Source organism: Balaenoptera physalus (assembly GCF_965194825.1).
Source record: "Balaenoptera physalus genome assembly, chromosome: 2".
NCBI classification, from domain to species: Eukaryota; Metazoa; Chordata; class Mammalia; order Artiodactyla; family Balaenopteridae; genus Balaenoptera; species Balaenoptera physalus.
Genome location: NC_138883.1, coordinates 18,078,330 through 18,090,894, shown reverse-complemented (window position 1 = coordinate 18,090,894; position 12,565 = coordinate 18,078,330). Strand labels below are relative to the sequence as shown.

The 12,565-nt window shown below is 39.7% G+C and overlaps 1 protein-coding gene across 10 annotated transcripts in view; it reads left to right on the top strand.

Moving 5' to 3' along the window:
• Window positions 1-11,234, top strand: part of FLRT2 (fibronectin leucine rich transmembrane protein 2) — a 96,136-nt gene extending 84,902 nt beyond the window's left edge. For all 10 annotated transcript variants that reach the window (XM_082451311.1, XM_082451310.1, XM_082451309.1 and 7 more), the window contains one exon: window positions 4,351-11,234. In XM_082451311.1, the coding sequence (XP_082307437.1) occupies window positions 4,727-6,709 (1,983 nt within the window). In that variant the 5' untranslated portion in view covers window positions 4,351-4,726 and the 3' untranslated portion in view covers window positions 6,710-11,234. The remainder of the gene's footprint in view (window positions 1-4,350) is intronic.
• Window positions 11,235-12,565: the final 1,331 nt, after the last annotated feature.

The window sequence follows — 12,565 nt, the reverse complement described above, 5'->3', positions numbered from 1 at the left end:
CAATAAATATTGGCTGAATAAATGAATGAAAAACATATTGCATTTTCATGCTTTTCTGGTGGCCATGGCACGAAGCATTTATGGGCTCTGTTTATTAGAAACTTATCATCACCTTCCTCTATAAAATCAGGATAAAAATACTAACCCTTTAAGGTACTTGTAAGATGGTGTGGGTCAGTCGTTCTTAACTGGGGGCATTTTGCCTCACCAGGGGACATACCTATGGCAATGTCTGGAGACATCTTTGTATGCTCACAGCAGCTCCACAAGGAAAGAATTATCTGCCTCAAAATTTGAATAGTGCTGATGTTGAGAAATCCTGGAGGAGGTGTCAGGACAGAGAACTTGGTTGGTCAAAGGTGATTTTATTTTACTCTACATTTTGGAGTTCACCTTTTTGGATATCATTAATCATAACAAGTACGCAGAGAATAACAATTTTATTTATTATGTTCTTGCCATGTGTCAGGCACCATATAACTTTTCACAAATATTATCCTATTTAATCCTCTCAACAGTGCTGTTGAGTTAGGAACTATTTTATCCCCATTTTTCAGATAGGAACTATTTTATCCCCATTTTTCAGATAGGAACTATTTTATCCCCATTTTTCAGATAGGGAGACTAAGACTTAAAAGTTTAACTAATTTATCTAGCTCCTAAGTGCCAGAGGTGAGATGAGAACTCAGGGGCTATGCTTTCGACCATTGTACTATATACTACTTTCTCTATAAATACAGTCTCCATTTTAAGGTCTAAAAGGATTTCTCCCCTTAGTATTTAGTAGGAATTACAGTGGAGAATATGGGGATTTTAGCCTTACTTAAGTTTAAAAAAAATCATTATTGCCTAGGTGGTTGCAGTTTTACACTTGCACTAATTTGAACAAAGATACAGTCTACTGGCTGATATAATATGTAGGCAGTTGTTGATCCAGGAATTAGGACAAGTCTACTATGCACAGTTATTTTATGGAATTCCCAAGAAGCACAAAGAAAACCTTGAAAGTTTGTTTTCTTTCAACACTGAACTTGCCATAGCTGATCAACACAGTGCGATCTAGATGGGACTTTTCTCCTACTGAGGTGGATAAACAGTGACAGTTTGCCCCATGTAATCCCATTAGGAGCTTTCTTCAGGACCACATCCTCTTCTTATGTAATTATACAAGAACCAGTCATGAGTAAAGTCCACCTGCCAAGAGAGCAAGGCCTGGGGCAAAGGGTTGGCTGATAGGGCTTTTTCTCTCCTTACAGAGGACACAGCTGAAGCAAGTGGAAGAGTTGCAATTTGGATGCACAGTGATGGTCTCCAGTGATCCCTGAGTACTTTGTTAGCTCCCAATCATTATTGCCTTGAGGCTCTTCACTGATAAAGTTTCTAAACAAATTCTACCATCTTCAAGCACTGGTTGGTTGTTTCTAGGGCCTTAAAACTTGGCTTGTAAATGCAGTTAAGAAGCATGGATTCTTTTTACAAAGGAATTTAAAAACCCTGGGGCAGCTGTGTTTTCTCCCTTGGAAAATTCCGTTCATTGTGTGCTATTATCACACTTTGAAGATTCCCATGGAATACTCAAAAATGTTAGATTCTATTCTTTTAGTCTCACTCTCCTACCTTTTTTGAAGAGTAAATGCTAATAGCACCAAACAGACTTTTGTTCTTAAATAAATCATGCTTTATGAAAGTAGGCCCCCTCTGATTACAAATAGCTCTTTAAGCTCCTACTGGGTATTAGTGCTTGTCATTCAGACATACATTTTCAAGGGTCTGTTGAAGCCAAGTGATATATTTAGTCATTGCACTACTCTACCTGTAAGATGTCATTTACATATAAGATGCAATTTGAGACCATCTCCTGGGGACGAAAGTGATTAGTATGCCTTATGCTTTTACTCTTCTCAAATGAATCATTTGACATGCTCTTGTATTTATTTTACATTTAATAAATTAAAACATTTGAAAAATTAAATAAGACAGCACTGTGTTTAGGGCGGTGTTTCTCACATTTTAACGTGTACGCCCTAGGCTCTTGCTAATGTGCAGATTCTGTTTCCAGCAACTTCCCAGGTCAGGCTCATGCTGTTGGACCAGGGATCACACTTGAGTAGCAGGCTATTAGGGAACATTGAGATGGTTTGAGAATTTGAAACCTGAGCTAGGGATGGCATCAAGGTGATGGCATTAAATTTGCTTTTCCTGCACTACCCTTAGTTGTATTATAAATTATTCTTTAAGCGTATAGGGAGATTTGGGGCAGAGAGGATGACTCCTGTTCCATGTGATAAAACATATATTTGTAATTTTTAACAAATTAAATAATGCTTAATTTTTAATAAAGTATCACATCCATCTGTTTTGCCTGGAAAGAGACTCCCTATACCCCCTCTTTTTTTTTTTAAGTTTTCTGAACAATAAGAAAATGAATATTACTGTTTCTGGTCATCAAAGGCATTTTTTAGATGGCTCACAATCTTTCAAATTGTAGAACAAATTTACAATAGTCTGGACACTTAAATAGCAGTTACAATGTTTTTGTTTTTGTTTTTCTTTTTTAATTACCTTTCTAAAGATAGCTAAGGGAACAATTTCAAATAGTTCCTCTGTGCTTTAGATATAAGTTGTTTCAATTGCTGTGTATTGGTAAGAATTAAGAGACTTCCGGCTTGCCATGTCCTGTCAAGTTAGCTTCTTTTGTAAGAAAATCAAATCTGGCACCTTTCAATTAACTTCTTTACCTCTCTAATCTAAAAATAGACGGAACAGTTCTGGAGCAGGAAGGTCTGATTACTATCTGTAGATTGCCTTTACTTCCCCAACTGTGTCTTCTAACATTTCAAAGTTTACTGAAAGTCCTTTTCTAAAATCAGGAAAACACACACAGATGGGAGGAAGGTGGAGTTGTTGGCAAATAATTTTATTCCCAGTCATGAGCTTGTCAACTCTCAAAGAAATCACAATGGTGTATCTCATCTGAACCTGGAGGTCTCAAAAGAGGGGATAAGTAGAAGAAATGTGTCATGGACTGGAGTTTGGTCATTCTAGTTGGTAACTCAAGTGTGGGCTATTTGGGAGGCAGAGAGAGATGAGAGGAGGCGGGGAGTGGGGAAGAAAAGAGCAGTCTTCTCTCTGACTTGACATCACCTCTGTTTCTGTGCATCACCTTTAAACTGCTTCATCACAGTGTCAGATTAAAAGGATGCATCTTTCTAAATAACTTTATCAGTCCCCATTTTGCATTTGTTTATAACTGGAAAGGGTTTCACTTTTTTTTTTTTTTTCCCTTAAATTGTATTCGTTGCTCAGTCACTCATTTCATCTTGAAATATGACTGTGGCCAGTTGCATTTGTAGATGGTCATCATTGATTCAGTGGATTCAGCCCTGGGCCTCTTGTGCCTGTCTGTTCGGATATGCAAATAGATCTCTGAGAGAAGATACTGACTGTGATGTGAAATTCACAATATGATCATTGATAGTGAGAGGTAACAATATGGTTTCCGTTTGTTGATAAAGATAATTGAATCGTTTTCATTTCCTGAATACCTTTTCAACGGAATTATTATTATTTAGCATGTCACTTAATGCCAACTCCCTGCCTCTGGGCATTTAGTCCCAATCACAGTGATCTTTTTTTTTTTTTTAACATCTTTGTTGGAGTATAATTGCTTTACAATGTTGTATTAGTCTCTGCTATATAAGAAAGTGAAATCAGCTATATGTATACATACATCCCCATATCCCCTCTCTCTTGAGTCTCCCTCCCACCCTCCCTATCCCACCCCTCTAGGTGGTCACAAAGCACTGAGCTGATCTCCCTGTGCTATGCAGCTGCTTCCCACTAGCTAGCTATTTTACATTCGGTAGTGTATATATGTCCATGCCACTCTCTCACTTCGTCCTAGCTTACCCTTCCCCCTCCCTGTGTCCTCAAGTCCATTCTATACGTCTGTGTCTTTATTCCTGTCCTGCCCCTAGGTTCTTCAGAACCATTTTTTTTTTTTTTTTTTTTTTTAGATTCCATATATATGTGTTAGCATACGGTATTTGTTTTTCTCTTTCTGACCTACTTCACTCTGTATGACAGACTCTAGGTCTGCCCACCTCACTACAAATAACTCAATTTCATTTCTTTTTATGGCTGAGTAATAGTCCATTGTATATATGTGCCACATTTTCTTTATCCATTCATCTGACAATGGACACTTAGGTTGCCTCTGTGTCCTGGCTATTGTAAATAGTGCTGCAATGAACATTGAATCACAGCATTCTTGAAAAGCCACAGTCAGATCAGCACTTAATCCACTCACTACCCTTAACTGACTCTTTTCTCTCTACTTTCCTACAACAGATTGCAGACTGAACTTAACCAAGTTCATAGGCTGATCCACACTGACCTGACCGACCACAGAAGAAGGGATTCTGCCTACCCAGCTGGGCCCCTTTTGACCGCTGATAACTTGGCTTCACTTGTTGCCTGGGTGGAAAGTTCTCCTTATTGAAATTTTTTTGCACATGGAGGACAACAGCAAAGAGGGCAACATAGGCTGATAAGACCAGAGACCACAGGAAGATTCTTTGACCTTAGCCTTCGGGACTTTTCCTCTAGCTGGAGTTCTGGACTTTTAAAGAACTGCATTCAATCATTTTGGTTTTGTTATCTGTTTTTTTTTTTTTTTTCTTTTTCTTTTCACTACCACATCGTATTTTATTTCCGTACTTCAGAAATGGGCCTACAGACTACACAGGGGCCCAGCCAGGGGGCTTTTTTCCTGAAATCTTGGCTTCTCATTTCCCTGGGGCTCTACTCACAAGTGTCAAAACTCCTGGCGTGCCCTAGCGTGTGTCGCTGCGACAGGAACTTTGTCTACTGTAACGAGCGAAGCTTGACCTCAGTGCCTCTTGGGATCCCGGAGGGCGTCACTGTACTCTACCTCCACAACAACCAAATTAATAATGCTGGGTTTCCTGCAGAGCTGCACAACGTACAGTCTGTGCACACTGTGTACCTTTACGGGAACCAACTGGATGAATTCCCCATGAACCTTCCCAAGAACGTCCGAGTTCTCCATCTGCAGGAAAACAATATTCAGACCATTTCACGGGCCGCCCTGGCCCAGCTCTTGAAGCTTGAAGAGCTCCACCTGGATGACAACTCAATATCCACGGTGGGGGTGGAAGATGGGGCCTTCCGGGAGGCCATTAGCCTCAAATTGTTGTTTCTATCCAAGAATCACCTGAGCAGCGTGCCTGTGGGGCTTCCCGTGGACCTGCAAGAGCTGAGAGTGGATGAGAATCGAATTGCCGTCATATCAGACATGGCCTTTCAGAACCTCACGAGCTTGGAGCGTCTGATCGTGGATGGCAACCTCCTGACCAACAAGGGCATCGCCGAGGGCACCTTCAGCCACCTCACCAAGCTCAAGGAATTTTCCATTGTCCGGAATTCGCTCTCCCATCCCCCCTCTGATCTCCCAGGTACGCACCTGATCAGGCTCTATCTGCAGGACAACCAGATCAACCACATCCCTTTGACAGCCTTCTCGAATCTCCGGAAGCTGGAACGGCTGGATATATCCAACAACCAGCTGCGCGTGTTGACTCAAGGGGTCTTCGATAACCTCTCCAACCTGAAGCAGCTCACTGCTCGGAATAATCCTTGGTTCTGTGACTGCAGTATTAAATGGGTCACGGAATGGCTCAAACACATACCCTCATCTCTCAACGTGCGAGGTTTCATGTGCCAGGGTCCTGAACAAGTCCGGGGGATGGCAGTCCGGGAGTTGAATATGAATCTGTTGTCCTGTCCCACCACCACCCCCGGCCTGCCTCTCTTCACCCCAGCCCCAAGTTCAGCTTTGCCCACGACTCAGCCTCCCACACTCTCTGTCCCGACCCCTAGCAGAAGCTATATGCCTCTAACTCCCATGGCATCGAAACTCCCCACGATTCCCGACTGGGATGGCAGAGAAAGAGTGACCCCGCCTCTTTCTGAACGGATCCAGCTCTCTATCCATTTTGTGAATGACACTTCCATTCAAGTCAGCTGGCTCTCTCTCTTTACTGTGATGGCGTACAAACTCACATGGGTGAAAATGGGCCACAGTTTGGTGGGGGGCATCGTTCAGGAACGCATTGTCAGTGGTGAGAAGCAGCATCTGAGTCTGGTCAATTTAGAGCCCAGATCCACTTATCGGATTTGCTTAGTGCCACTGGATGCATTTAACTACCGAGCTGTAGAAGACACCATTTGCTCTGAGGCCACCACCCACGCCTCCTATGTGAACAACGGCAGCAACACGGCTTCCAGCCACGAGCAGACGACTTCCCACAGCATGGGCTCCCCTTTCCTTCTGGCGGGACTCATCGGGGGCGCGGTGATATTTGTGCTCGTGGTCCTGCTCAGTGTCTTTTGCTGGCATATGCACAAAAAGGGGCGCTACACCTCCCAGAAGTGGAAATACAACCGAGGCCGGCGGAAAGATGACTATTGTGAGGCAGGCACCAAAAAGGACAATTCCATCCTGGAGATGACAGAAACCAGCTTTCAGATCGTCTCCTTAAATAACGATCAGCTCCTTAAAGGAGATTTCAGACTGCAGCCCATTTACACCCCAAATGGGGGCATTAATTACACAGACTGCCATATCCCCAACAACATGCGATACTGCAACAGCAGTGTGCCAGACTTGGAGCACTGCCATACGTGACAGCCAGAGGTCCAGCATTACAAACGCGGACAGTAAGACTCTCGAGAACACACTCGTGTGTGCACATAAAGACACGCGAATTACATTTGATAAATGTTACACAGATGCATTTGTGCATTTGAATACTCTGTAATTTATACGGTGTACTATATAATGGGATTTAAAAAAAGTGCTATCTTTTCTATTCCAAGTTAATTACAAACAGTTTTGTAACTCTTTGCTTTTTAAATCTTAAAAAAAAACAAAAAAATAGTTGCTGAAGTACTGTACAGGGTTGTACAATGAGAACCCAATGCCAAGGTAAAAGAACGAGTGATTCTTCCTCCTGATGCAATTCACCACTTTGCTGTTGAAGCTTCAGAACAAATTCCTTTCCTAGAATCGGTGGTCAGATGAAAGGGCAGGTTAAAATGGACTCATCAGGGTAGGATAAATAATAGGCATAAAACCAGAAATGACCCCAGATATCTTCACGCTATTTGTATACTTCCTGGTCTGGAAGAAAAGTGAAAACTTCTAGAATATAAGAAAGGAGGTAGTCACCCTGATTTGACCCAAAGGAGGAAATGCAGAAAACATCTCTTGAGGAAGTCAGTTCCTGTGAGATAAGTTAACCCATCCTGGCAGAATCAAGAAAATGAGATAAGATTTGAAAAGACAGTCAAACCCAGGGGTTGACTTTCTGATTGGGAACTTGAAAATCACTCTTCAGGCTTCCCTGGCCCTATGTGAAACAGTGAGAGACCTGAGTCTGATTTCAGTCACCTTCGGGGGCAGGTAGGATGTCCCAGCAAGAAAATGCCCTTTAAAAGTGTTACTGTTCAAATCATATGTCAGGTTGAATCACATTCAACAGAGATATATTCTAGAATACTTTTTTAGAAGAGGCTAATAAAATAATGGGAAGAATTATATTGAATGGAATTATTTTTGATAATGAGAACTATTTGGGTAGATTCACTGCAGCTATGTCAACATGATATTTAGACCAACAAGGGATCAATGTTTGGAATATACTAAACTTGTTATGTAAAAATTATTGATACCATTTAGACAAAAGCAAGTGATCAGTGGTTCTGTTATACTATATCAACTAACTTTGTTAGTATCATGTTGAAATAGCTTGAATTAATACTTTTATCCCCTCGGAAATTCTTGTCTTCCAACCACCTCACGTATATTTTCGTAATTAGCTGTAGAGGCAACATTTGTCGTTCCCCCTCTGCTCAAAATTCAAAAGAAAATCATGGATGCCAGTCTTGGTTGCACAAAATATCCATATACACTTTAAAATGTATAGTAATTCTCCTTGCTAATAATTCTGTAAGGACACATCAAAGCTGGCGAAATAACGTATTTGTTTAAAAAGCAATACCAAGTTTCTGCCTTGAACTGACTTTGACCTTCTTCCATTTTTTAAATTTCATTTATTCCTTTTCAGTCGTGGATGTTCTTCTTCTTTGGGAATTGTGGAGGGATAATCAATCTTATATTAACAGCATAACAGATGAAAAAAATGATCAAGTCTGAGAGGGAAGACTTGTTCCCCTAATCTTGGCAAAGCAGGGCATAGAACAGAGGGCATAGAGAAGAGAAGGATGTCCAGACTTAATTCTAGATATTTTTTGAAGCAACGTCCATCTTCAGAAAGCATGTATAATGTACTCCTTTCCATCCCTTAGTTGTAGAAGGGCTATCGATCACATACATATATTATCTAAAAAATACACTCTTGGAAAATTCTTTTTAAAATCAAATTTAGGCATTTCAGTCTGTGTTGCATGTTTCCTTGATCACCGGCCATTATTTTAGGAACCTATGAAGTTAATGTCTCAATCATTTTCTTTCTCTTTCTCTATCCCTCTTACTTTTAACAAAATAGAACTGTGATGTGTCTACTTTGTAAGAGTTTAGGTATAAAATGCTATGCAAGTTTTTTCTTTATAGTAAGAGCTTTATTTTCTGTAATAATATATCCCCAACTCATATGTTTTAATTTCCCTTGTCCCTCAGAATAAGCAGAAAATATAACAAGTTATAATGTTATAGACACAAGAATCGAAACTGTGCAGTCAGTTGAGCTGAAATTAACTACTAATTAATTTGAATTAATTTTAAAGTGACATTGGTTTCCATTTTAGTTTATTAGCTAGCTCATTTTGGCTGTTGCTTTTTTAAAGCTTGATCCACACACTGAAGGGATAAGACAATCTGTGAAAGTGATCAGTGTAGCAGTAAGCCATCTGAAATGCAGGACCATGACATGGGGTTTTGTGTATTTAACTGGATAATTCCCTTCCACTGTCCATTTCTCCTTGGCTGTGTAGATAAAACTATGTGTTCAAATGATGGTACTTTGATTTTTGAGGGTTTTTTTTTTCCTTTTATCCACAAAATAATCATTCTCATTTATTTGTATTGTGTGTATAACCTCCAGCTGGATATTTCGCTGCTGAAGCAAATGTTTTTGCTTTGAGCCAAGAAGACCAAGGTTAGAGAGGCTTCTATAATGTCTTATGGGATTCACAGAATTATTTGGGGCTTAAGTCCTACGACGGAGACCTGGTCATGTGAAATGATTAGGATGATCTGAAATGGTTCCTTTGCTAGAAGACATTTCTGAAGAGATAGAATCTAGTTATAGGCTTAATTCTGAGCTTGTGCACAACATGACAGAGACTGTTAAAATTGAGATCAGTCTCCCATTTATAATACCTGAGGCTGTCACCTACACCAGGATAGAAAGCACATCATGGAATTTGTAACAACCATCAGTGGTGGATGATGCTTTGAATGGTGTTCTTGTTATGAGAATGTTTTACTGATCCATCAACTCTGTATTTTGGACCTCTCTTGCGCTCATACATTATTATGCATTTTGAGATTAGTCAAGAGTCACAGTTCAAGGTGCAGGACAAGACCATGAGCCGGTACCAAGCCATACGTACCGGCTTGTAAAGAGCTCGATGCTGTCTGACCAAATCGAATGATTTCAGATACTATGTGTCTACTTTCAGAGCTAGGTAACTGTCACTGTGCAGAAGAAATTCCAAAAGGAAAAGGCATAGCCATGAGCACATAGGTATTACTGACCATTATTCATACCCAGGGTTGTCATGAATACCTACTTGTTTGGGGAGATATATTTGAATAGCAAGAGGCTCTTAGCTTCCCTCAAACTGTCAAATGCATTAACAACCTATCGCATGGGACAATCAAAAGCAGAGACACAAAGGGTGTCCTCCTGCCTATTTTTCTGATGTGAGAAGTGGAAAACATTCTACCCTGTGAGAAATCATGCAATTTCTAGTTATCTGGATGTTTGTTGAAAATATATTACATGTTTTCCCGGAGATTAAAAAAAAAAAAGTATAATGTGACCAGTCTGGTAAAAAGGATGAATGAAATAGCTAATGTCATGGCTCCATTTCCTACTAGATCATAATTGTCCTAGTCATTCCACAGGAGTTAGAACTTCCTTCCTCACTGAGGAGAACAAACTCTCCATGTTGTGAACACAGCATCCATTCCAGACACAAGACGATACAGTTGCCGTCCACAGGGAGCAGATAGCTTGGTCAGCTAACCTCACTTGCAGAATCCATTACAACTTTCAACAGTGAAGTGATCAATTTCCATTACTTCTTAGCTTCTAGCATCTTTCTCTACCCTATAACAAGGAGACATTGTTTCACTTTAGAATATGAGGAGAATAGTTTTGCTCATGACTTACCTTTCCAACTTCATGGGAAAGCAGAGCAGAAAATGGAGCCCCAAAGAGAAAGAGATAAATACGTAAAACAAACCAAAAAACTCCTCTTCATTATTAGTTTTGTCCAACCTTGCCTGCTGCTTTTTTTTTTTTTTTAAGTCAAAATACTAATGTAGGAAGCAGTAGTTTACACCCCTCTCTAATTTCTTCAGTGGGGTCGAAAGACAATTGCTGACAATGGGGGATGCTTGTCCCTGACTGTGAGGAGAAAGTTTTGTACATGTTGTTATAACATGTACTGTTACACTGTTATTCTGAGGATACTGTTACAACAAAAAAATCACATTCTTTTTGCTATAGTTTAAGTTTTTTTCTTTTTCTAGCAGCACACCCACCAGAAGAGCACAAAGCAAGGCCATCACAACAGACATTTTTTAACTAGTATAAAACACACACTTGTGTACACACACACACCACACACAGGGGTATTCGTAAAGACATCCATGGGATGTAAGATTTTTAACCTTTCTGAGGCAAGGTGAAGGCGTCGCCACTGTGTGTCCCTCGTGGGAACAGTATATATTCGCTGAAAGTTAATCCTGATGATTTGTTATTGTTTGAGCCGTATGTTGATTTGCTTCTGGTTTCTGTGTAGTGTGTTCTCGCTGACAAGGGACTGCAAGGGGCTGGAAGATTCTGCATCACACATCCCCTGAGACCCACTGTGTCACACACTTTGTTAACTACAAACTTCACTCTACACTATACAGTACCTTGTTGATATACTCAGTAAAGGCTTATTTTAAAAAGAAACCACATTGTGTTTATCTGAGTAAGTTCATTGGGATACTACCCATCCTTGCTTGGTTCATGTCAAAGAGAAATGAGGGACACTTCCTGATACAGGACCATGGATGGAATGAAGGAGGTAGTAGGGTTTTTCATTTTCTCTTACCTTGAAGACAACTTCTGTGTTTTAAGGCCACTTGACTCTTTTTGTGTGAGGGGTTTATATGAAATCTTCACATTCTTTTCTATTTCCTGACTAAATTGTTTGTTCCTATGAATATCTTTTGAATATACACACATACATGGAGCATATTATTTTGTGTTTGTGAAATCTGTGTTGTTTAGAATATAGATAAATGCCAATGTAGTTATCTCATCAGAATAGTCTTTTTCCCTATTTCATAATATACACTGTCCATTTTAAATGTCACTTTTCCTTAAGAATCCTCATGGTACTTTCTACTTCAGAATTGTTTATAGCTCATCCACCCATACTTTCAATAAGCACTCATGAAAATGTATGTATTCATATGCTCAAGTTCAATTCAGGATTAATCTCCTGATTGTCCAGAAGCCCTTTCTCTAACCCCTCTTGGCCATTTTACTAATAGTGTATTTGACAGAGACTGAATCAGGAAATAAAATGATGACACTCAGTTACTACTATTAATGACTTGCAGAATCTCTGTTGGAGAATTAACTATGAAAGACGGTTGTAACAGGTGATTCATATTACATCTGGGAGATTTTATGCAAAATAATGTCTATGTGTTCTTGGTTACTTTTGCCAAGAGTTACAGACTTTACTCTGTGGAGACCAGACCCTTAGTCAAGGAATACCTTTCATTCAAAAGAGTTTATGAAACAACTTTTACTAAGTCCCAGACACTGGTCTGAGTTCAGAGGTTTCATAGAAGAATAAAATACAGTCTTAACCAAACCAAGTGTGTTTCCGACTCCACCATGTTCCTAAAAATGTTTGTTCATCCAATATGTTTACTTTTCATCTACTTTTTACAGAGTACTTTATTAGGTTCTACTGGGGATTCAGAGAAAAATATGACTCTGCTGCTAGGAAGCCCACAGATCGTGTAATAAACTTGTTTTCTAACACGTTCCAGTGTCTCAGAGCCCATGTAATAACTTTACGTTCTCTCATTAAACTCAATGGAATATCTAAGATAACAAAAGAGACATATATACCTGTTGGTAAATTTGATAATGCATCAAATTTATATATTAGATATCTAGAGAGAAAGAGGTTAGATGATCTTGGTGTTTAATAGATGAAACAAAGAGAGTGCTTTGATAAGATCAGAATTCAATTGAATTAAATTTTCAAATTTACACCGAGT